This window comes from Halichoeres trimaculatus, unplaced genomic scaffold, assembly GCF_033239565.1.
Source record: "Halichoeres trimaculatus isolate MK-OKI-2021-1 unplaced genomic scaffold, fHalTri1.1 fHalTri1_scaffold_2, whole genome shotgun sequence".
In the NCBI taxonomy this organism is placed as follows: Eukaryota; Metazoa; Chordata; class Actinopteri; order Labriformes; family Labridae; genus Halichoeres; species Halichoeres trimaculatus.
This window is the reverse complement of record NW_027437180.1, coordinates 32,264,287-32,288,934: the sequence shown is the minus strand read 5'-3', so window position 1 is coordinate 32,288,934 and position 24,648 is coordinate 32,264,287. Positions and strand designations below refer to the sequence as shown.

At 40.3% G+C, this 24,648-nt stretch overlaps 1 protein-coding gene across 4 annotated transcripts; it reads left to right on the top strand.

Annotated features, from left to right (window-relative positions):
• The first annotated feature begins 577 nt into the window (after positions 1 to 577).
• pds5a (PDS5 cohesin associated factor A) lies at positions 578 to 24,647 on the top strand. 4 transcript variants are annotated; one of them, XM_074690787.1, is made up of 33 exons: positions 578 to 757; positions 1,619 to 1,771; positions 9,722 to 9,925; positions 10,411 to 10,497; positions 10,619 to 10,716; positions 11,941 to 12,067; positions 12,174 to 12,254; positions 12,359 to 12,499; positions 12,836 to 12,951; positions 13,327 to 13,421; positions 13,554 to 13,699; positions 14,389 to 14,540; positions 14,772 to 14,885; positions 15,050 to 15,131; positions 15,218 to 15,266; positions 15,390 to 15,529; positions 15,791 to 15,906; positions 16,411 to 16,516; positions 17,518 to 17,678; positions 17,831 to 17,954; positions 18,066 to 18,224; positions 18,319 to 18,387; positions 18,509 to 18,645; positions 18,873 to 18,996; positions 19,096 to 19,300; positions 19,552 to 19,666; positions 19,805 to 19,937; positions 20,120 to 20,239; positions 20,382 to 20,444; positions 21,903 to 22,054; positions 22,143 to 22,224; positions 22,313 to 22,569; positions 23,679 to 24,646. In XM_074690787.1, the coding sequence occupies exons 2-33, from the start codon at positions 1,658 to 1,660 to the stop codon at positions 23,680 to 23,682; spliced, it is 3,873 nt and encodes a 1,290-aa protein (XP_074546888.1). In that variant the 5' UTR covers positions 578 to 757; positions 1,619 to 1,657; the 3' UTR covers positions 23,683 to 24,646. The 4 variants fall into 4 exon arrangements, with proteins under 4 accessions (XP_074546888.1, XP_074546895.1, XP_074546903.1 ...); XM_074690794.1 differs by lacking the exon at positions 578 to 757 and adding an exon at positions 840 to 970 and having other exon boundaries at positions 23,679 to 24,647; XM_074690802.1 differs by lacking the exon at positions 578 to 757 and adding an exon at positions 976 to 1,055 and having other exon boundaries at positions 23,679 to 24,647.
• The last annotated feature ends 1 nt before the right edge of the window (position 24,648 follows it).

The window sequence follows — 24,648 nt, the reverse complement described above, 5'->3', positions numbered from 1 at the left end:
ACTGTATATACTGCATATATGTATTTTTGTATATACTTTATTTTTTATTGTTTAATTGTTTCATTTTTATTTTCACAGTCTATGGGTATGACACAGCTAAGGTGCAGAGTGAGCGTAGGGACAGTCTGACTGAAGCTCCCAGTGTTGTTAAACAGTATAAGACAGTGGGCACAAAAGAGCAACTGAGGCGCATATCCTTGCACCTAGGTGGGAGACTTCAAACCATTTTAAAGTATATATGAATGTTAATAAATGACAACATGTATGTATATGTAAATGTATTTGTATATCACAAAAGTGTTTTTAAAGGTTAATATTTCATTGTGGTATGTTTTCATTACCTCAGACTGACTTGGTTTTTACTTCCTCGAATTTTGCCATGTTTATTTAAGTTCCTTTGAGGGGGAAAAAAAGTTTCTTTCAGTTTTTTATATGCACAAAATCATTTTTGTATGATTGTCTGTCAATTACTTAGATTTTTATTGAAGAAAAGCTGAATAAATATAGTGTTTAATAAAGCGCACAGACGGTCGATATTAACAAATGGCCATGAGATGGAGAATGAGGCAAGCGAGCGAGCTGGTTGTTTCAGACTCCCGCCATGTATCCCATTCTGCAGTACTCTTGCGAAACCGTAGAGGGCGCTCTGCATCCAGCCTTCCAAAAGACAGCACTGACTGAACGGACAGAGAGCTTTGTGCCGAAAACTAAACCCAACCTGTGTCAGACTAATGAATCAAAACGGCCTACTTGAGAGGTAAATACTAATGAGGAAACGCTTGGCAAATATCCTGGAAGTTATGTGCCTGAAAATGGATATTCTTTTCATTTCTTTGCTTGCTCACAATCATCCGTGAGGGCAAGTTGTGGTGAGAGAGGAGGGCTCAGGGCGACGGTAGCAGCCCTCCTTTCCCAGTGAACTAGCGGCAGTACGAAGCGATGCGTTGAAGTTGAAAAAAGACAGTAACAAGTAATTTTGCTTCAAAATTTAACTTCATAAAGTAGTTACTTTTGATGTGAAAACCTGGAATTGAATGCGAGAATGGGTATTTGAGGTAGTGATAATACGATAGTTCACTTCCTCTGTGATTGTGTGTAGCTGAAGATGTGATGGAAACCTGAATAGTTTGCGGCCTAGGCTAACCAGTTAGCCCTCACGGCTAACGCATATTAGCCGCTTGCTGCTAACGTTGCCTCCTTCCCGCAAAATGCTAGCCGCTAGCTAATTCCATAACATGCATGACAGTGGACGAACACCGGCAGCTCTCTTACTATTTTAAAGTGGCTTCCTTACAACTTAGCTAATCAAAGACCCATAAGGTTGCCCGAAATGCCGTTAAGCTGGTTTGTTTGGCCGGGCTGTATTTGATTTAAATTACACGGAAAACAGAGCTGGATGTACTTTAGCATGTACGCTAATAATATGCACGATCCGGGTGTAATGTCGGCTCTACGTCCGGAAAGTTCTCGAGATTATAACATCGTAAAATATGCATTAACTGTGTAATGAGATTTAAGGGGGTTAATGGATAATAGGTACAAAGGATTGATGCTTATTGAGAGGTTTTGGTAAGTGCGGTAGCATGGTTGTGTTGAACTTTTGTTTTCTGACCCATAGAGGCCAGTAGAAGACCGTGTGGATTAAACATCAACAAGCATGGAGTTCCCGCAACAGCAGAAACCGGCGGGGGACGGAAAGATCACCTATCCCCCCGGAGTGAAGGAGATTACGGACAAAATCAGCAACGATGAGGTTGTCAAACGGTTGAAGGTACGTTCATTAAAGGGTTTCTGCTAAAGGTCGGCAAATGAAATACACAAATATTTTTCTGTATTGCATCAATCTATGATGCTTACTGCAGCTGTTAACTAACAGGCTTTTATGTTTAGCTGCTTTTCAACATATGCCTGTTACTAACACCATCATCCCTCACCTTACAGGTCAAAATATGAATAAAATAATACTTTATAATAGTATCGACTACAGTCTTGAGGAAAAATTATTTTCCTCGTTTTGTCACATCCCCCTCTGCTGCTTCTCATCTCAGGAGGTAATAATATTGGTTTCACTGAATTACATTGACCAGATACTACATGTTACTGTTTTGGCTCATGCAAAAATAAAAAGAGTTTTTAAATAGAGTTGATGTGTTAACAAACAATGAGCAACAAGTGTTACACAGCTACCTGTGTCTGTATGTATGTGTAACCTGCAGTCATAGAGGATCTCATTTGATTTGGATTAAACCAACTTCAGGGAGAGGGGTGGGTGGGTGTTCTTTGAGGTTTGGATATAAGGCACAAGTAGAGGACTTGCTTTGACTTGTTAAAATGTTAGAGATCACAGGACCATACTTAAAAGTGTGTGTGTGTGTGTGTGTGTGTGTGTGTGTGGGGGGGGTGTTTAAAAAAGGGGAGTCTCATGTATAAATCGGAGGTGTTGGCAGATCAGTTTCAGTTATAAATTTTACTACTTTATGAGCATTTATGTTACTGAAGGCTAGAAAGAAATGGGATGATCCCGAAGTGTCAGTTCAGGAAAAGCAAACAGTCCAAAAAAGCTATCTTCACTGCAGAGGAACAAAACATAGACTTGTGTTGCATTTAGATCTGTCATTTTAAAGAAACTAATTTTGAACATTAAACTAGCATAGTCTCACTGTTTGCTCATATGAAAAATTTAAGAACACATGCTTATCTATGCTGCTAGAAATCTGGATCAAATGGGCTAACAAGAAGCTGAAAAAGAAATGATAGCTAACCCCCCCCCCCCCCCCCCCCCCCCCCCACACACACACACACACACACACACACACACACACACACACACACACACACAAATCCTTTGCTGTTTAAATGTTTTAATGGTGGCATTAGTGCAGCTGTGTTTACCCTGATCTTGTGACTTTTTTAACCACATTTGATAATTTACAACACAAGTGCTGGAACTGTTTCCTTTCATATTGACTGTTTATAAAGCAGTGTTGTGAGACTAGTCAGTAAAAAACCCTTGGCATAAGTTAAGCCGGTCAATTTTGCTGAAGGAGAGCTGTTGACTGTTTAGAACAGATGTTTACAGATCCATCTAACCTCTGCTGTGTTCTGCTGAGTTATAGAGGCTGACACTGATTACATATGCAGTAATCCAGCTACTTGACTTGAAGAAGACAATTAAGCTTTGTGTTATACTGCCAGTAGGGCATTAAGCCAGCAGCAGGCAGCTCATTTTAGAAGGCTGATGGCTCAGGGATGCAGTCATCTACAGTCATCCCTTATCATAAGTAGCTTTATCTTTCTGTCCAGTTACTGTGGTAAGCAGTTTGAGACATGTCTTCATATTTGACCCTGTAGGGGTTTAGTTTGAGGTTGTCTAAATGGCAGCATGCAGGTCACATTTATTTGCAGAGTATACATTTACCAGCTGCTTTGCAGGGTACACAGGTAAAGTGATCCAATGTAATGCCTCTAACATGAATTTGACTTTTACTAAGCTTATCATCTTTTTTGCTGACACTGGTTGAATTGTAGCTTGTTTTTGTTGTACTTGGGTGAACTGCCTTGTAGGGCTGCAGCTATCGAATATCTTAGTATTAGAGTATTCTACTGAAAATCCCATCGATTAATGAGTAATCGGATAAAATACATTTTTGTTTAGTTAAAAAGAGCAGTTATTTATCAAAGGAAAATTTTTCCTCTTTAAGAAATAGAATTTTCTGATACAGCATGTCGGTAAGAGCACTTGCTTTGGTAGCTCCAAAATTTGTAAACACACTTTGATACATTTTTTTGTGCCTTGTACATCTCATCAAATGTTGCGGACCCAAATGGCACTCGTTTCGTAGAATGACCCATTAGTCCCCAAACTCCAAAAAAGAAGCTAGATTTGTTGCTAGTTGCTATTTTGTATAAGGTAGCTTGAAGGGTCTGAAAACTCTCTTAATATGGCCCCAGCTCTATTTGAAATACCACTCTTTGATCTTTTTTAAGATCAAACGATTCCTCGAGGCAGAGAAAATTACTCAGGTATTTTTTGTAATCGAGTACCTCGAATCATTCGAGGAATCGTTCCAGCTCTACTGCCTTGTAAGTCTTGTTTGATTGTTTGTTTGTTTTTACTCACCATTATGTCATAGAACAGATTTATACCCAGTTTCCTGCCGTTCTTATGTGAACATTTATCTTTGTTTTCAAGCAAAAGATAAACATTTCTCTTTTTAATGGGACTGAACTCCTGTAAACCACCTTAGAAAGAGGCGTTGATGCCAACTTCACATCTGTAAGTTATGTTGAAAGTCATCACCATACCTTTGAAATCTTTTGGCCTCACTTGGGTTACCAGGACAAGGTAAACACTACAGTAAATGCCTCTACCCATGTAATGATAAGTATTTGTAGTCCATAGCCTGCTTCATAGGTGCCAGATTGGACCCAAATTATGGTTCATTGGTGCCCTCTGTAGCAACTAAGTTTAATTATTGTACAGCGTTTTTTTTCGACACTGCAAATTTTCCTCAACATCTGTACAATAACAAAAATGAGCATCTATCTCTGATACTCTGTTCCTTGTAAAATACTACCTGGCATTATCCCCCTTTTTAGATAAAAGAAACCAGGCATGATTATGTAATAATTGTTGGCGTTTCCATGTGTACAGCAAGCCCTGGAAGCTCTCTGTTAAAGAATAGCAGTGGATCTGTGACATTGAGGTTTGAGAAAATATTGACAGTAAGGCCGGGCCAGTTGAAAAAGTAGAAAGTTTTAACTACTTTCAGGTGCCAATACTTGGCTGTTTTTTATGATTGGAGCTAATTAGTTTGCCATCTGTGAGGTATTATATTAGTGACTTTGTCCACCATAGTACTTGTTGCAAGGTAACAAGAGACAAGCATTTTTGTTCTCCTTAACAAATTGGGTATCAGGGCTTACATGTATCTGAACAGCTAACCAGCTGTGCAGCCAGATCACATCACATTGATATTGTGAAACTTGTGCTAGGGCTATTTTGCTGGACTCTTCCTTTGCCAGAGCTTCCATCACCACTCAGACCTCCACTCAACTGCCCCTGTCACAGTGGTGGAAGGGGATTAGTTTTTCCTGTGGTGCTGCCAAAAGGTTCAATACTCAGGCTTACCTGTTTGAACAGAACAAAGGTGAGGCAGTTTGATTTATAGCACACCATTTATGTAGGAAAAGTACTGCGCAAACAACAGTGCTTGACAGTTAGAAACAAAACAATAATAGCTTGCATATTTTGCAATTGTCCTAGTAAAATTGATTAATGAATATTTTCAATGAGTTTCTAGATAAGTTTGAATTTATTAGAGTAGATTAAGCAACGCAACTAAGAAAGTTGGAACTTCAAAATGGTCACAGTTGTGGTCAGGCCAACATCTCCTGTGACATAATTCTAGGTCTGTGCTGCTTGATAACAAAACAGTTCATAAGCCACAAGCATGTCAGATCTTCTCACTGGGACTGTTAGCCAGTGAAAAGGTGGTAAAGGTAGTACTGTGGTCATACTTCTTCGTTGTCATCACTATTAGTAAGCAGCACTTTGAATTCCTGAATTTGCTGAACACCTCTTTTCTGACAGCACTGTGAACAAATTTAGCAGTCCAATCAGCTGGATATAAAGCATACACAAGACTTTCACGGTCATGGATTGACTTTATTCCTCTGATTTCAGCAATGGTTTTAAATAGTTCAAAACAGAAGAAGTAACTGATTTGATGTGGTCAATTTTAACTCCATTGAAGTGGAGGGAAATTTGTCGCACCCGATCATGAATTTGTTCAATTCAGTGAAAGAGAGATTTAACAGGGCTATGACTGCCTGACATTAGTTCACTATATGCTTATCTACTCTTTGTGTAACTATGATAGGCTACTTTATTACTTTATATGATTTAAATCAATGAGATTATGGAAAAGTAGAAGTCCCAAAATAGAGCCTTGTGGAACTCCACAAGCCTTGGACATTTGCTTTGACGAAGGCTTTAACTAATGACTGTTTGGTTAGTGAACTAGCTGAACTTACTAAAACAGTTATATGACTAACTGGTAACTAAATATTACGGTGGGTTCGATTTCAGCTGGTAATCATTGAATACAGAGTCTTCAAGATTACTCTTCTCCTGGAGAGGCTGGATGACTTCAGTTTTCAGAGCTTTAGATAAATGTTTCATGTCAAAGAGATGATAACTATCGAAATAAATTGTTTCTCCTCACTGCTCAGTACTTTTTAAGGAGGATAGTGGGTAAAATGTCAAGACAGCAAGTGGATAAACTAAAACCAGAGACAATCTCTTCCACTGTTTTCACATTTATAGATTGTGAACATGTGTCTTAACTGAGTTGACTTTTGGATGACTGCTGTGTTAATTCTTCTCTCTTTGGTCTTAGGGAGTATATCCCTTGTTGGGTGCTTGTATCTTGTCATTTAAAAAGATGCAATTTGCTGTTTGAAACTAACTCTGGAGACATTGTAACTTGGCGTTTAGCTATCCTGTCTGAAAGTAGCAAATAAAATGTTAGTTACTCCTGTTCTTGTTGATGATTCTTTGAAACTATCCTCGTTTCTAAGGGTCTTATTGCTTATATTTGGAAAATGAATGTGGAGCTTTGATTGATGCTGTTTTTACTCTGCTTCCCGGTGCTCTCATACCTGACCTGTACAGCAATATGTCTCCAAGCTTTGGAAAAGGAAATACTTGCTGGGACAGTTTATGAGAAGTTATTTTAATACTTACCTTCCAGGGATGTATTGGTGCGTTATTGCTTTTTGAAACTTTGTTGGAGTTTCAGACTTTGAAAAGCAAAGATTTAAAAGGTCTGTTATATTCTCTGATGTTAAATTGAGTTTGAACCAACTAAGCTAAATTGATGTTGCATAAATACACACACAGACCCACACACTCCTTTGTGTGTGGAGGGCCTTCATTTGCTGGGTTGAGACTGTTTCAGCTAAGAACGGTGGAGGGTTGGGGTGAGTGTGTGTACAAGAGTGTGTAGGAGTGAGTGCTTTGCAGTTTGTTGGAGCTGTTGGCCCATCCCCCACCCCCGCTGGCTTCCTGGCTGTTCAGTGAGCTCCTCTGCTCTGCTTTACCTCCCTTTCTCTCTCATGTATCTCGCAGAGTGGCGTGGTGTCCTGGTGCTTATCCATACCTGCTGAGATGCCAGAGTGCTCTTTAGACAGAAGTGCTTGTGTTTAACCCTGACTAGCTCTAAAATTAAATATGAGTCCTGCCATTATAACCATTTTAACCTTTATTAGTTGCTTCTTTGGTGCCTGTCTTTTCATTTTTATGATTTACCTCCCTTAAAGTTACCACCCACTCTCAAAGTATCCAGCCTGATCTCTGATCTCTCTTTTTGAATTCTTACTTATTTGATCTTATTGCTTGTGCACACAAGCATTGTTTAGTCAACTCCAACTGTCTCCTTAAACAAGCACTGACAGGCTAAGAGATTTGTTCATTGGTCAAAAAGAGACTATGCAGCTGTTTAAGCTACTCCTAATTCACAAGCCAACAGCTCAAACATAACTACCTTAATTCTTCTGTTACAAAAGAAGGCCGTCTGATTTTATTAAACAGTTGTATTAAAAACATGAGATTCAGTGTTCAAAGATGGCGCCTTTTAGACTGCATACTCAGTCAAACTTCTCAAAGTTGGACTAACGTACCTGGGGTTATGATTGGGAACGTCTTTTTTTGTCTCAGACATTTAACATTTTGTGAAAGGGAACTGGCATTGTTGCTTCATTTTTTGATATATCCTGGAACCTGAGGGTAGCATGCATCTCATTCATACTGAAAGTAACTTTTGGAGTGTGTTTGAAAATAACAGGGCTGTCCATGTTACACTATTTAACATACATCTAGTTTTCTTCTTATAAAAGTATGTGCTGATTGTCGGTCAGCTAGAGCAAGATCCTAAACTAGCTGGGTGGAGGCACAACGTCACTTACTGAAGTGTAGTCTTTTAGAAAGTTAGTTCATTGGAGACTTATTTGAAGATGCATGACGTGATGTGATTAAAACTAGGGATGGAAATCGATGGAAATCGGTTCCTGTTGAGAATAAGAAATGTTTCAATCCATCGATATCGTCAGCCTTTGCGCTTAACGATTCCCTTATCAATTCTTTACATTGTGCCAGAGCCACCGGGCCTTACATTGACTAGTCTGCTGCAGCAAACTTAGCTTAGCAGTTAGATAACGTTTCCCAAGAAAACTCTAATTCAGGATTTTCAGCTTTCAGTTTTACTGAAGAACTGACTTCATAGAGAAATGTACATCACTCTCTCTCAGGGGATTCATATTCAGTACATTCAAAATGGTATAAATCACCTTATTTACCAAAATAACAAAATAGCGCAAGCTTGATGCTAGCAGTTAGCATACATCAGTATAACTTCAGCTTCAGAATAGATTTTCAACTTTCATCACAGAAACATATCACATCAACTCTTTGTAAAAAATACTGAGAATTTGAACCTAACAGGCAACTGAAAGGCTCATGGCTGACTTCATAACTACGGAAAGCTTCCAAACAACTTAAAACATTGCTATAACCACTTTGAGACACTAGATGGCCTACTTGAATTATTAATATATTACAACACATTACATCAACGCAATCACAGTGTGTGCAATCTTTACCTGTTTCTGTATAATTATGCCCAGAAATATCCAGACTCAGGGACCAATTACATTTTATTCACTTACAGTATAAACTCAATTAAATGTTGTTGACACAGAAAACCTGTTAAGCCACTTTTTGTACCAAGAAAATTCACAACAGGAATTGATAAGGGAATCGATAAAGAATCAGATCAATAAGCAGAATCAATAAGGGCATCAGTATTGACAAAATCTTATCAATTCCCATCCCTAACTAGAGCTGTCCTCTAAGATCATACCAGCCAGGCTGCAGAACCAGATAACTCCTTTCCTGGGAAACATATTTCTTCACTGACATTATTTATCCCTAAAGGTCTACCTATTAACAGCAGTTTGGTTTGTTTACATGGTTTCATGGCGGTTAACTTTTAAGCATACAGTGTGGACAGCAAGCACCTTGTGCTACATGACGCCATACAACACTACACAACATATGTTGCTCACATGTTGGTAGGACACAGTGTTATTTTGGGACAGGCAGGGTGCTGCTTAATCGAGATTTTACATTAGCTCAACGTAAAAGTGCTTGTCAAAACTGGTTGTCTAGGTTTGACTTAACTTGGTTATTTAAATGGAAATTAAACATAACACAATCTACAGACCATCATTGTAACCACACACAAGTTAAAAACTGTGATCGTCCATTATGTAATTTGTGGTACCAACGCAGCTTCAAACATTGACTTTGCAGATGTTCAGTTAACTTTTTCTCTAAAAAATCTGCAGAAGAAACTCAAACTCCCTCCAAAATGTTTCTTTCTTAATGTCTCAACCTGTAATAGTTAATGAATAGTGTGTGCTGAAGCTGAAGTGTTGATCCTTTCAGTAGAGTTCATTTGGTGTGGCTTTATTTAGTTTGGTTCAGCTTTATGTGACATACAGTTCAAGGCATAGCTACTGTATCAAATTAACCAAAAATACCAGTAAGAGAGGAGAAAATGAAAGGTGGCTGTAAATTTGAAATCCTGAGCCGTAATCCTGAGCCTAAGAACTTGTTTTGTTTCCTATCTCATCCTCTTCCCTCCTTGCTTTTTCATAGATGGTGGTGAAAACCTACATGGACATGGATCAGGACTCCGAGGAGGAGAAACAGCAGTACCTCGCCCTGGCTCTCCACCTCGCCTCAGAGTTCTTCCTCAGGAACCCTAACAAAGATGTAAGGTTACTCGTGGCCTGCTGCCTGGCCGACATCTTCAGGATCTATGCTCCAGAGGCTCCCTACACTTCCCACGACAAACTCAAGGTGAGGATAAGACCCTGGGCTAGTGTTGAAGCTGTATTCTCAAAGGAGTAAAATTCAAAATCAGTAAAAGTTTCTCAGTTCCCCTATTTTACACTAAGTCAAATTTGAATCTGCTTTGTCAAAACTTTATGGGCATGTCATTTGTTTAACTGACATTTTGTTTGTGGTTAACACTTTTAGCCAAGTGTGATAAAAAGATGTGTTTAATGTGTAATTTATTTTGGCTGTTTGGTTAAAAAATGTCTCAAGTTTTATTGAAAAATTAATTTGAGCTCAAATAAACAGATTAAAGAAGTTCCCTGCATGATAACAGAGTATTGATAAAAGCTTTAACTACTTTGGTGTTTTGGTTTATTTTAAGATTACATGTGCTGTTTTCAAAGTTTGGTGGAAGCTTCTTTTTTCGTCTGTGAACTCCAGCATACCATAACGAAAACAATTTATGCCATCACATGTTGAATTTTCTTCCTCTCCTATGTCTCCAGGACATCTTCCTGTTTATCACAAGGCAGCTTAAAGGGCTGGAAGACACAAAGAGCCCTCAGTTCAACAGATACTTCTACCTGCTGGAGGTGAGGCACGGAGATAACAACAACAACATAAGCATGAAGGGCTAAACTTGTGATGGAATTGAACATAAAGTGAACATAAAGTTTCTGATAAAGGGTTAATGTTTTTTATGTGTTTTTGCAGAACCTGGCGTGGGTGAAGTCGTACAACATTTGCTTTGAGTTGGAGGACTGCAACGAGATTTTCATCCAGCTTTTTAAAACACTTTTCTCCGTCATCAAGTAAGAATCAACCAGCAGTGGAAAAATCTCCTCATTTTGATCATGTCACTTGCTAGTATTGTGTAACCCTTTGAAAATGATAACAAATAAACAGTTGAAGTATTACTTAATACTTTATTCCTTACTTATCACTTCTTTTTTCCCAACGCTAACAACTGCCTCTTTTCTAGGAGGCATAAAAATGACTAAGAAAAGTCAGTTACTTGCACAACAGTTTAAGGTCACCCAAACACTGAGATTTTAACATTGCTGGTAGCTAATCTCCCACACATGTAAATGGCCCCTTTAAGCCTGTGTGCAACATGTACCAGATCGCATTAGAGCTGTGCCACATAAGGATAGTGCTAAGTATTTACCTAGGTTTTATTAAACAATGTTTCTCATAGAGGTGTCCCAGTCGGATATTGATATCAGATATTGGTCTGATATCAGCAAAAAACAAGTATCACTATTAGGGATGGGTACAGAGTTAGGTACTTTTAAAGGTACCAACCGAATTCTGTCAAAAGTACTTGGTAACGATTCACATGACATCAAAAGGTACCATGTTTAGGTACCTAAGTGCATCCTTGTGACTGTGAGAAAGTGGAAGAGCGGGCAATTTTCCATGCAAGATTATATATTAAAGAAGAAATATGTTCAATTGAAAAAATATATATTTCATTATTAGACAAATTGATACTTTTAACCACATACAGCTAAAAAAAAGTACCGAAAATAGGTACAGTTGAGTATCAGTACCAATTACCAGGTACTGGGCATCGGTACCGTATCGTTTCAAATGTGAAAGGTGCCAATCCCTAATCACTATCGTATCAGAATGCATCTAAAATCTCCGATATAAGCAGTTTCTGTTACCCATTGGTTAATATTAAATGGGTCAGTTTTTCCTCATACCTATTGTTGCCGATTATTGTTTTTTGTTTAAATAATATCACTTAATCGAGCCTTTTCTAACATGACAGACATACTACAAAATAAGTAGTAAAAGTATGCATGTTTAATGCTGATATCGTATCGGATTAATACCGGTATCGGCCAATACTCAATGCTGCAGTATCAGTATTGTATCGGAAGTGAAAATGTAATATCGGGATATCCCTAGTTTCTCAGGGGTTAATTCATTTAAAAAAAAAAAAAATTCTGATTTAGTTTTATTTACCACCAGGTGACACAATTTTTCTCACACTCTCTTTCTGCTCTCCTCTCGTGCTCACTCTGCAGTAACAGCCATAACCAGAAGGTGCAGATGCACATGTTGGATCTGATGAGTTCAATCATCATGGAGGGAGACGGAGTCACACAGGAGCTGTTGGACACTATCCTCATTAACCTCATTCCAGCACACAAGGTATACACACACATTAATATATTATGTTAGCAAATCCCAAAATGTTTCAGTAAAGAAATCTCAGAGTTCTGTGAATTTATTTAGTTTTTCTTTCCACTTTGAGCAGAATCTGAACAAACAGGCGTATGATCTTGCCAAGACTCTACTGAAGAGGACCGTTCAGACCATAGAGACGTGCATCGCAAACGTGAGTCCTTTTCACTGTGCTCCTCGGACTCTTTCATATATTATTAAACCACTGTCTAGGAAAGCATTTTATGACTCACTGTGTGTTTTTTTTATGTTTGTCAGTTCTTCAATCAGGTTTTAGTGATGGGGAAGTCATCAGTCAGCGACCTATCGGAGCACGTCTTTGACCTCATCCAGGAACTGTTTGCTATTGACCCCATGCTGCTAACCTCTGTCATGCCACAGCTGGAATTCAAACTGAAGGTTAACACACACATGCGTTAATGCCTTACTCTAATCATAACTGTACATTATACTTAAAGAAGATAGTGTTAAGTCTATAGCAATGATGTGCTTTTGATGATGGAAAAATGTCATTTTTTTACCTCGAGCTGTCTAAAATAAGGTGAGGTTTTGTACAGAACATGCACACAGATACCACTGTAAATAATATCAGTATCACTTCTTCATTCTCACTGACATGCTGTAGACTTTGCAGTGACTGGTCAACATAAATTTCCTATCATGTTTATTTTTTTAGCAGTTAAAGTAAAAATAATAATTTGATTCAAAGCTGGATGTTGGTTTCTCTGTTTGCAGAGCAATGATGGTGAGGAGCGATTAGCTGTGGTCCGGCTGCTAGCTAAGTTGTTTGGGGCCAAAGACTCCGAGCTGGCCTCACAGAACAGACCACTGTGGCAGTGCTTCTTAGGGCGGTGAGTTACAAGAACAGCACCCAGACACAAACACAGACACTTACTCACAGAATGTGATGTTATGAAGCTGGAACAGGAATTTCCCCTGGTGCTGTCTGGGAACGGTTGTAAACATGAGAAGCTTTTTATTTGGATGTACTCATCTTCAAGTTAGTGAAAAATGAGCACAGTAGGAACTCTTTCAAAACAAAATTTGAAAGGCAGATGATTTTGTTACAGTAATTTTGTTGACTACATGAATCTTGGTTGATTGAGTTTTTGGTCAAATGTTTTGTTTTAGCAGAATGAAAAACAGAAGCTTCTTCAAAAAAGGGTCTTGGTCTTTTTTCAAATTAAGATTAATGATACATTAACTCTCATTTTGTATGACCCCAGGTTCAATGACATCCACGTTCCTGTCAGGCTAGAGTGTGTAAAGTTTGCCAGCCACTGCCTCATGAACCACCCAGACCTGGCCCGTGACCTGACAGGTGAGTTCTTGTGTTCGTGTAACCTGCTGCTGCTCCTTCACTCTCCTCTTCCCTCCAATACAGAGCATCCTTTCATATTAAGCTTTGATGAAAACCTGAGTCACATTTCTTTTTCTCTTATTTCTCATTCAGAGTTCTTGAAAGTCCGTTCACATGACCCAGAGGAAGCCATTCGTCACGATGTCATTGTCACCATCATCAATGCCGGGAAGAAAGATCTCAACTTGGTCAATGATCAGCTGTTGGGCTTTGTACGGGAAAGGACCTTGGACAAGAGGGTGAGACTAATCTGTACTTTTATCTGTGTCTTTGAAGACTTCTTTCACCACAGTGGGTGTTTTTTAGGGCTGAACAATTTATTGATTTTAAACCGACATCGCAATGTAATAGACAGCAATTTTCAAATCGCAAAGGCTGCATTTAGGAAAAAACAAAAGTTTCATGTACACAGACCTGGAGGGAATATAGTCACTTGTACTTTTTCTGCCTTAAAACGAGCAAAAGTCAAAATTCTGTTTTTTTTTTTCTGGCAAAAAAAAAACCCTGTGGGCTACAAAGATCCATCCAGTAGATCGTAGAGCCATACCCCTTGGTCACTTTTTTTCTGTATAGTTTGTTACTCTTACTGACAACTGGAGGTCAGTAAAATTTCACAGTGTTCCTCTTTCTTTTTATATAAAGAAATGCAAAAAAGACTTATTTACATGCTAACAGTAGCTTTTGTTGGTTAGTCATACTATAAAATGACTTAAAACTTGTGTTAAGTGAACAATGCAGAAGATAACAAACCCCCCCCCCCCCCCCCCCCCCCCCCCCCCGCAGTATTGGTCTAAAAAAAATCGCAATCAGATTATTTTCCAAAACCGTTCAGCCCTAGTTTTTTTCCTCATATTTCAAGGAATGTAAGTGAACATCTCTCATCTCATGTCTGTTCTGTTTCCCTTCTTCTTCACCTTCTTCCTTTTAGTGGCGTGTTCGTAAAGAGGCCATGATGGGCCTGGCTCAGCTTTTTAAGAAATACTGCCTGCACCATGAGGCTGGAAAAGAGTCTGCAGCAAAGATCAGCTGGATCAAAGACAAACTTCTGCACATCTACTATCAGAACAGCATTGATGACAAGTGAGTTATAATGTATTAATGGAGACTGTATTTTCAGTTTTCACACCTATTGCTGTTGATGCTTGGAAAAAGAAACTTTAAATAATCAGACTTCCCTGGAAGATGCTGCGACAGTCGCTATGGTTTTTTTATTTGTTTGGTTAAACTTTCATGCGCGTTTCACCTGCTTTATTCTCTTTCATTTCACATCATTCACATTCTTAATATAAGCCCTGTGCTCATTTCCTCCAGGTTATTAGTAGAGAAGATCTTTGCTCAGTACATGGTCCCCCACAGTCTTGACACCGAGGAAAAGATGAAGTGTCTCTACTACCTGTACGCCTGCCTGGACACAAACGCTGTCAAGTGAGTGAGCCTGCAACTCTGAGTCTTTCTCTTTGTTGTTTGTACTGATGAGAACTTAAATATGCACTGCAAAAACACTTGCTGAGAAAAATCAGCGGCACAGTATCAAGCAAACCCAGCTCCTTCTCTCGTCTGTCACTGGTGTAACTGATCTTTGCTTTCAGGGCGCTGAACGAGATGTGGAAGTGTCAGAACATGCTCAGAGGCCTTGTTAAAGAGCTGCTCGACCTCCATAAACTGCCAGTGGTGAGATGATGCTCATACAAATTTAATCATCGTCCTCCATAAAATGAATATCTCTGACTGTTTTCTCTCCCTCTTTCCCCTGGTAGTCTGAAGCCAACAACACAGCCATGTTCGGAAAGCTTATGTGTATTGCCAGTAAGTTAAAAACCATGCAGTTATGTTTTATGCATCCCAAATCCTCTGCCCTTTTCTTCCAGTTGAAAAAAGATGCGCTCATCATGGCTGGCTTGTTTATTTTTCTCTTCTTTGTGTTTTCAGAGAATCTGCCAGACGCTGGAAAGGCCCAAGACTTCATGAAGAAGTTCAACCAGGTTCTGGGTGAGGACGAGAAGCTCAGGATCCAGCTGGAGGTGCTTATCAGCCCGACCTGCTCCTGCAAACAGGCTGAGCTCTGTGTGGTGGGTGGACACTGAACACACACACACATACACTCACACTCACAAACAACCAGGCTGCTCCTCTCTTTAACACAAACACTGAGGTGTCAAGAATGACAACATGTCAGACTTGGAAAAAGAGTAACCCATCGCTTTTAGCCTGGTTGATGTTTTGTAAAAGTATTTTCTGCATATGAGACTTGGCAACACAAACTGTGCTCTACGTGAACACAAATCCATTGTTTCTTTTCATTAATGGTGCATTCTCTGTCATGTTTGCAGAGGGAGATCACCAGGAAGTTGACATTCCCCAAACAGCCCACCAACCCATTCCTGGAGATGGTGAAGTTCCTGCTGGAGCGGATTGCCCCCGTCCACATCGACTCTGAGGCCATCAGGTCAGAGAAATTCTACTTGAAGCACAAACTATTTCTGTCTGCTTCAATTTCATAACAGACCAAAAATAAGGTGCAGCAAAATGGGTTATACAAAATTTTCCATCAGAGTCTGATTAATAAGATTAGATCTTTAATAGCAACACTAACAGGCAGTCATGAGACAGACCTTCAGTCTCTGTGGTCCCCTGATCTCAGTGATGGAGACAGAGAGAGCATGAACATCTCTGTGACATTTTGTAATACCATTAACAGTCTTTTCTCATTCACTGAGACACCTTGTGGTGGTGACGTGTAACTGCAGGCCTGAGACAGGGTACAAGTTTAACCCTTCCTGCTCTATGGAAAAACACTACAGGAGAGGAAACATACACTCTAAGAGCTGAGGTCACAAAGTGTAACTCTTCATGATCTGTTTTTAGAGGAAGACAAGTTTTATCATTTAGCACAGAGAGCTGTATTATCTGAAAAATTGTGATCTCAATGACTTCAAATGTTTTATTTCAGTGCTCTGGTGAAGCTGCTGAACAAATCTATCGAGGGCACAGCTGATGATGATGAGGAAGGTGTTACTCCTGACACAGCCATCCGTGCTGGCCTGGAGCTGCTCAAGGTACAAAAGCAAAACCTCAGAAAGTAACATGTGACTTTTAGTAAACAGAGAGTGCAACACACTAAACAGTGTCTTAAAAGGAACCCCGACTGTAAGGACTAATAGACATAAAAATGCTTAAATGCTTGTCTCAAACAAGAATTTGTTGTGAAAAGACATAAAGAATTGTTTTTTGTTTAAAAAAAAATACAGTTTAAAACACCGTTTCTGCCACATTGCGCTGCTTTTGGGTGCACTTTTCAGTCGAAAGGAAACAAGGAGAGTGATGTTAGTCTGCACAGCTTCCCAAAAGACAAGAAAAAAAGGAAGTTGTGAGAAATCGCTTGTGGGCGTAAACAACTTCCATTGGACAACATCAAGTCGTCGGTTATCCTCATGTAAAAAACACAACAGCGAAGGATTCTAGTGACTGACATTATTTTTGATAGCATTAATTTAATCAAAGGACAGTTACATATTGTTACCTTGAACAGCTGATGACAGAAAGGGAACCTCCTTACAGCAGACGCTCTCCCTCTCCGTTGATATAGCTACGTAGCAGCCGCAAGCACACCAGCGACTTTGGCCGGCTCTCGCCTCTTCGCGTCCTCGTTTGTCTTCATTTTTAAGTTCGTTTGATTGTCTGTTTTCAGTATTATCATTTTCACTCGGGTTCAAACTGAAATGGTTGAACAGACGACATGACTTTGCATCGTGAGGTTAAATCCTATATGAGATTGAGAATAGTGCAACCATATGACGTCACTACCCAGACGTCATTGCAGCGTAAACAACAATGGCGACCTATGAGTGAAAATATTTTTTCAAATTTTAAACAAACTAAGATATTTTGAGAGATTTTATTATCGTTCTTATGTAGCTGGTAAAAAAAATGATCATTTAGCAAAATGACGTTCTGGTAGCCAGGGTTCCCTTTAATCTTTGTAATTATAGTAATAAGATAATTTAAAAATAAAGATGTTGAAAAGTTGCTCACTCTGCTTTTTTTCTCCTGCGTGTAGGTCTTGTCATTCACTCATCCAACAGCGTTCCACTCAGCAGAAACCTACGAGTCTCTGCTCCAGTGTCTAAAGATGGAGGATGAGAAAGTGGCTGAGGCAGCTATCCAGATCTTCAGGAACACGGGGCAGAAGATTGAGACAGAGCTGCAGCAGATACGATCGTAAGAGAATCTACATCAGGCTCATAGAAAAGATGAATAAAAAACACAGCACTCTGGTTTTGAAGTGAAGATTGGGCGGACACAGCTTGACTCATTGAAAAGAGTAATCTGTTTTGTGTTGGCCTGACTGTCTTTTTTTATGTGTCCACCAGGACTCTGATTCCCATCCTGCATCAGAAAGCCAAGCGGGGCACACCTCACCAGGCCAAGCAGGCCGTCCACTGTATCCACGCCATCTTCAACAATAAAGAAGTGCAGCTGGCACAGATTTTTGAGGTAAAACACCGCTGCTCTTCACTAACTTGCAAGGACACACTCTGTTTTACTGTAGTAAATTATTTATTCTAACCTTTGTTGTGCTTGGTTTTCATGTTCCTTCTCCTCCAGCCTCTGTCACGCAGTCTGAACGCAGACGTCCCAGAGCAGCTCATCACTCCTCTGGTGTCCCTCGGCCACATCTCCATGCTGGCTCCAGATCAGTTTGCTTCACCAATGAAGTCCATTGTTGCCAACTTCATCGTCAAGGACTTGCTCATGAATGACAGAGTAGGTGGAGATGCAATATTGCGCTTATGATGTCATATGTATTTTTGTGCCTGTGTCGATATGACGTGACTGTGATGTGTCTCTGTGTCTGCAGTCAGTAGGAAACAAAAATGGAAAGCTGTGGTCCACTGACGAGGAGGTCTCACCAGAGGTCCTCGCTAAGGTAAGAGATAAACACAGTTATCAATATGATACTTTCATTTTTACTTAACATATTTGAATCCCTGTGAAAGACTTATGGTGACCTCTTTTCTTATGGGTTTCGTCACTTTCTGCTCCATCAGGTTCAGGCCATCAAGCTGCTCGTGCGCTGGTTACTAGGGATGAAAAACAACCAATCCAAGTCAGCAAACTCGACCCTGCGCCTGTTGTCAGCCATGTTGGTCAGCGAGGGAGACCTCACAGAGCAGAAGAAGATCAGGTACATGCAGCAGACAAATAGCTGACTCTTATTTTTGAATGTGCACATCCTGCAAAATTAAAAAATAACAGCACATCAGACGAACAACTATCAGTTAGCGGTGGTGTGTCATGGGGAGAAATGCAATAGATTAGTCACACTTTATGGGGTTACAATCTGGCCAGTTGTGAATCCAGATATTTTCTCCTCCTAAACCTTCTTCTGTGTTTTGTTTTTCTCCTCCTCAGTAAATCGGACATGTCTCGTCTTCGGCTGGCTGCGGGTGGAGCCATCATGAAGCTGGCCCAGGAGCCCTGCTACCATGACATCATCACACCTGAACAGTATCAGCTTTGTGGCCTTGTTATCAACGTCAGTCTCATGTTTCCTCACAGACTCACTGCAGATTAAACAAATTAAAAGCTGAATCACAGTCGAACAAATCATCTTTATTTTGTGTTCTTATAACAGGACGAGTGCTACCAGGTCCGACAGATATTTGCTCAGAAGTTGCACCTTGCTCTGGTCAAACTGATGCTGCCTCTGGAGTACCTGGCTGTCTTTGCCCTGTGTGCAAAGGACCCGGTCAAGGAGCGCAGGGCTCACGCTCGACAGTGCCTCCTCAAAAACATCTCTGTCCGCAGAGAGTACATCAAACAGAACCCACTCGCTCAGGGTGAGTGTTAAACCAGTGGATTTGTTTTTTAATCATCTGGCTTGGAGCGGTTTTAAAGAAAGTGTTTTATCAGACAGCAGCTTTTACAAAGGAAGGCCAAGTTAAGAAGTTTGTATTCAAGTTGCTCAAGTTTGAAGACACAAAGCTCTTCCCTCGCTGTCAAGTTGAAGCTGTGCGTTTCCTTTTTTGAAGTCAAATCAGAGAAATGGAAACTTGAAGTCATTGAAATATGATCTTCTCTCTGTCATCAGAAAAACTGGTCTCTCTCCTTCCTGAGTATGTTGTTCCCTACATGATCCACCTGCTGGCCCACGACCCAGACTTCACAAAACCACAGGATTACGAACAGCTCCGAGACATCAAAGAGTGAGTGCTGACATTTTTTGCCCTCAGCTAACGTAAATCAGATTGTGCAGCTCTGAAAACGTCTGTTAAGAAGTGTTGAAGTGATGATTACTTCTATCTCATGCAGCTTGTTTATGTCTTTTTCTATTGTGTGTTCAGGTGCCTGTGGTTCATGCTGGAGGTGTTGATGACAAAGAACGAGAACAACAGTCACGCATTTTTAAGGAAGATGGTGGAGAATATCAAACAGACCAAGGATGCTCAGTGTCCAGATGACGCAAAGGCCAATGAGGTATTCATGCTGTCATAGTCACACATGCACACATGGCTGGTGTTTTCTAAAATCTCAATCATCCATTGTTTTCTGGAGACTGTCTTCAAAAATTATGTGAAAGTAGAAAATGTTTGCAGGAAGGCCGTCGATAAGCAAGCAAGTTGGCATTCACCTCATTTCCTGTCTTGTTGTGGTTACAGAAGCTGTATATTGTCTGTGATGTCGCCCTCTTTGTTATCGCCAACAAGAGCACTGCCTGTCACCTGGACTCCCCTAAAGACCCGGTCCTACCCTCCAAGTTCTTCATCGTACAGGACAAGGCAATACATACACTCTCATACCCACATTACTCAGGATGACTTATATCCACTACATGTTACAGATAAATATGGACAATCAAATATTCATGGTTATGCTCTTACGCCTTTGCTCATAATGATTTTCTGTTGATTCTCATTACAGGACTTCAAAAACGATAAAGAGTATCTGTCGACAGACATGAGACAAATGCTGCTCACAGGAAAGGTGAATGCAAACACTGGATTTGCTCAAGGATACACATACAACATGCACTGTACACAGATCCTCTTAAATCAGTGTTTCTCATAGTGGGGTACGAACCATAACTGGGAGGTTTGCAGAATAACTTATAACGATTGTAAAAGTGTGCTATGTCACTGAAAAGCATATCAACAAATATAATCTCAAAGTATATTCAAAATATTTGATTCCTAAACTTGATGATGTGGGTTTTGATGCCGTAAACATCAATGTTTTCTCTCTGTTCTTGGTTCAGTTAGTTTAAAATCATTTAAAGTTTAATTTTACAGTGTAGTTGACTGATAAAATAATAATCATTGTCATGTTTTGCACAATATTAGATTATTTATGAGAAACATTGGTTACACCAAGTGACATTTATCAGTTTCACCAATTGACCACGTCTTTCAACCAATCATTTCTTTTAAACATTAGTTTAATGTCACAGTAGTTTGAGTGACAAACATGACACACTTTATGGTTTTAAGTTAAGTGTATGAAACACTGAACCAGACTTTCATTATTTCAAATACAATAAAATAGAAAAGTTGTTTTCAATCAAAAAGTTTACTGAGTAGAATAACGCAATCTATCACAATATTATGATATCTTGATATTATTGTATTGTGAGGTTCTTGCCCTTAATTTTTCCCAATACCCCTGCCCAATCAAGTTTTATGCCATGGGATCAATACTCATATGATCGTGACATGTTTATCACTTCATAATGTGCAACTATAGAGAAAAAAAACAACTCAAAACAAAAAACACTGTGGTGCAGTGGCGTGCACAGACTTTTCAAAAGGCAGGGGCAAAAAAAAAAGAGAAAAAAAGGCAAATATAGTGTTTTTGCCCCCTAAGAAGGTAGTTAAGCATGTTTTTCCAACCAGGAGGGCACCATTATTACATGTTTTGGCTCTTAAGAGGTAACTTCAGGGGGTGTTTTCCAGCAACTAGGCCATGAAGGGGGTTGACCACCCCCTACACCCACTCTGTGGAGAACACTGCTGGAGTTAACATTTCCTCAAAGTTTACAAAATTAATCGCTCATAAAGTATAAATTTGGCCTCATTCTATCGTTGCAAAATACTACACAGTATATTGTTACAAAATCTTAATATTAAGCTAATCATTGTCACGATAAAATGTCTTAACCTCAAAGGGATCTTTGGTCTAAAATGCTTTAAATGCTTGAATACTCAAAGTAAGACTCAAAATTGTGCAGATGGTTAAGTTGGTGGCAAAAAATTGTTTTTGGCTTTTATTCCAAGATAAGAGATTATTTCAACACCAGTGTTTCGCTTTGACTGCGGAACAAGAACAAATTAATTAAAAAGTCTACATGGATCACTGATTAGGCTCACACAAATCATTAATATACAAGGATTTAAACTGAATTCTGCTCCTCACCATTTAACCTGATGCTAAAACTCCTCTTCTCAGCCTAAACCAGCTCCAGTGTTGAGTGCTGTGAATAAGCCTCTGACGGTACCAGGGAAAAGGATCTTCACCAAGACCACACCTGTATCAGACACGGCCAGTAACACCAGCACCAACTCCTCCCCCCTCAGCTCCACAACCATCAACAAGAACAGGTACAGGCAAGCACACACTCGCACATCGGTCTAAAACATCACCACTGCCTTAAACTGTGTCGTATTAAAGTGTGTTTTGTAAAAACAGCAATGCAGCCACTGAGTCAGCAGAGAGCCGGGCGCAGGAGAACAATGAGAACCCAGTTATCAAGAATGATGACCTCAAGAAGGTGAGTCCAGACAGGATGACTGGCTGAGCATCAAACCACACACACTGAAACTTTGTCTCAGCTGAGCTGTCTCATCTGTCCCTGTCAGGAGGAGCCCAGTCAGAACAAGACCCCTGACGCAGACACAGAAGCATCACCTGTCAAACGACGCGGCCGTCCACCTAAATCAGCCCCTGCTGCACCTGCAGCGGCTGACAAAGAAGGAGCAGCGGCACCTGCGGGAGCCGGCAGGGGAAGGAAGAGAGCAGCAGACCCCAACTCCAACCCGTCGACAGAGTCAATCAACATCAAGATGTCAAAACAGCAGAACGACGAAGGGACTAAGAGACAGATCGACTTGCAGAGGTGAGAGTGGGGAAAGAAGAGGGAGAGGATTTCACTTTGCAGCTTCTTTTATGTCCCTTCTGATCATTCATCTTATCACCCCTCAGCTGTCTCCTCTTTAGGTTGCTATTTAAGAGCACAGAGATGAAAAAAGAGAAAGGGTTGAGGCCTGGAGAGGAGACAGGGAGAGCTGCAGGGTCATGGGCCCCTCTCCTGGGCAGTGAGGGAGACACTGAGAAAGAGCAGGAGTCCAGTCCTGAAGGCTTGTCTGTGGCAGAGAGGAGACAGAGGGAGAGACCCTCGCAGGGAGATACCAAGTCTACAAGGAGGGAAGAAGCTTCTGGTTGGCAGGGAGAGCCAGACAGTGGTGAAAGATCAGGGAGGCTGGCAGTGAGTTGGATTAATGTTTAAGGTCACCTTCAAAGACGAAACTTCAGAAATAAGTTTGATGAGCTCTCTTGCTGTGTTCAGAAGTCCCACCCTCAAGCCTCAGCTGAGTGTTTGTAGGAAGCATCAGAAGACATAAGCCGCGTTTCCACCAAGCAGTCTGGTTTGGTTCAGTACGGTTTGGTAAAGTTAAGCCTGATTCTATTTGCGTTTCCACAGCAGACTGTGCCCTCTCGTGGTAGGCGGCGAGTAAGCCGGATGCCAAAAGCCCCAGTTGTTAAATAATAGCGTGACGCCACGGCAGCGCGACACAGTTTATCCCGCAAATAAATCCAACAAAGACTATAGGCAGCGTGCAGCATTTCATCCTCTCTGTGATTGGCATGTAGCTCTTTGAAACAAAGTGCAATCAAGCTTTGTTTTACAGAAGACTGTGTGCCGCCAGGAGAAATACAGCCGCTGTCGGGGTAAGTGACGATTCTTTTGACCAATCACCAGTCTGCAGTGTATTGCTCCACCTTCCGAGAGCAGATTGCTTCAGTTTAGCACCCATACGAAAGGGTCCCAAAAAAGTAGGCTGGCTTGTCTCGTTTTTTGGGGATCTGTCCCGGGATGACTCAGTGGAAACGCCACAAACTGCGCGCTGTACCGAGACGTACCAAACCGGTCTGCTTGGTGGAAAGGTGGCTTTAGAGATCAGTGCACCTGAAACTGTGAAACTGAGTGTGTGTTTTATCTTTCAGGTAAAGAGGAAACCAGTGAGAGTGAACTCCAGACGGTAGAGAAAATGGGCCAGACTCCTCCCCAACCTTCCCGAACCTGCGCACACGCTCTCCAACCTTTAAAGCTTTCCTGGACACATTATGGACCTTTCTTAAAACACACATGTATACACACTTATACAAACACACACCACTGACATCCTAGAAGGTTTTAAATACCTTATAGTCAATTTGAAACTCATTGTATGTAGGTCTTACTTAAAAACATGTTTTTTTTCTTTTGTGTTTGTTGCTCTTTGCTTCTTTTGTGGAGCTGTTTTTAAGAAAAAAAAACAGGATGGACATTTTACAAACGTTTTAATCTGGTTATGATTGTTGCTTATTAAATTCCCTGGGAAAAAAAACTCCTACTGTATGTGTCCTGACCGCTTCCTCCTTGTGTCTCATGTTGTTTTTTATTTGGGGATCAGAAGTTGTTTCTCTTTTACACATTTGTTTTAGCTGGCAGTTAAATCTTATGAGGATCCTGGATGATAAAAAAGCTGCATCAGATAGATCAGATACTGGACCACAGGGAAAAATCTGTGGAGGAAAAATCTGACTTTGAAGTCTGTTATGATTGGGTGCTTCAGCTGTGTAACGGCAACTAAGGACCAAGTAGAAACTGTCTGAAGGTGAAGGTGATTTTTATGCTTTTGGATTTCTTTTCAATGTTCTTACGAAGGATTTTAAGCTGTTAAACATTTCTGTGGACTGGTCAGGGGCTCTAAAATCCAGCTGAGGAAATTGTTTATGAATTTGACAGGTCTCCAGTTTGGAATGCTTAAAAAGTGAGTGTCCAGGTTTTTTCTTCTATGATCTCTATTTTTTTGTACTTCTGTTGGCTGTAGCCTGCTTTGAATGATTGAGGGGGAACTTTGGGGGTTTTATTGTTGAGGACTTATTTTTCATGTAGTTCAAAGTATGCCTATTCTCTTGTTCATATTTAATT

What these genes read in the sequence shown, in the direction of transcription:
- pds5a (XM_074690794.1), top strand. Translation starts at nt 1,658, where the DNA reads ATGGAGTTCCCGCAACAGCAGAAACCGGCGGGGGACGGAAAGATCACC. An exon ending in AGGTTGTCAAACGGTTGAAG is followed by an intron (nt 1,772 to 9,721) that starts GTACGTTCATTA and finishes GCTTTTTCATAG; the next exon opens with ATGGTGGTGAAAACCTACAT. An exon ending in ACACTTTTCTCCGTCATCAA is followed by an intron (nt 10,717 to 11,940) that starts GTAAGAATCAAC and finishes CTCACTCTGCAG; the next exon opens with TAACAGCCATAACCAGAAGG.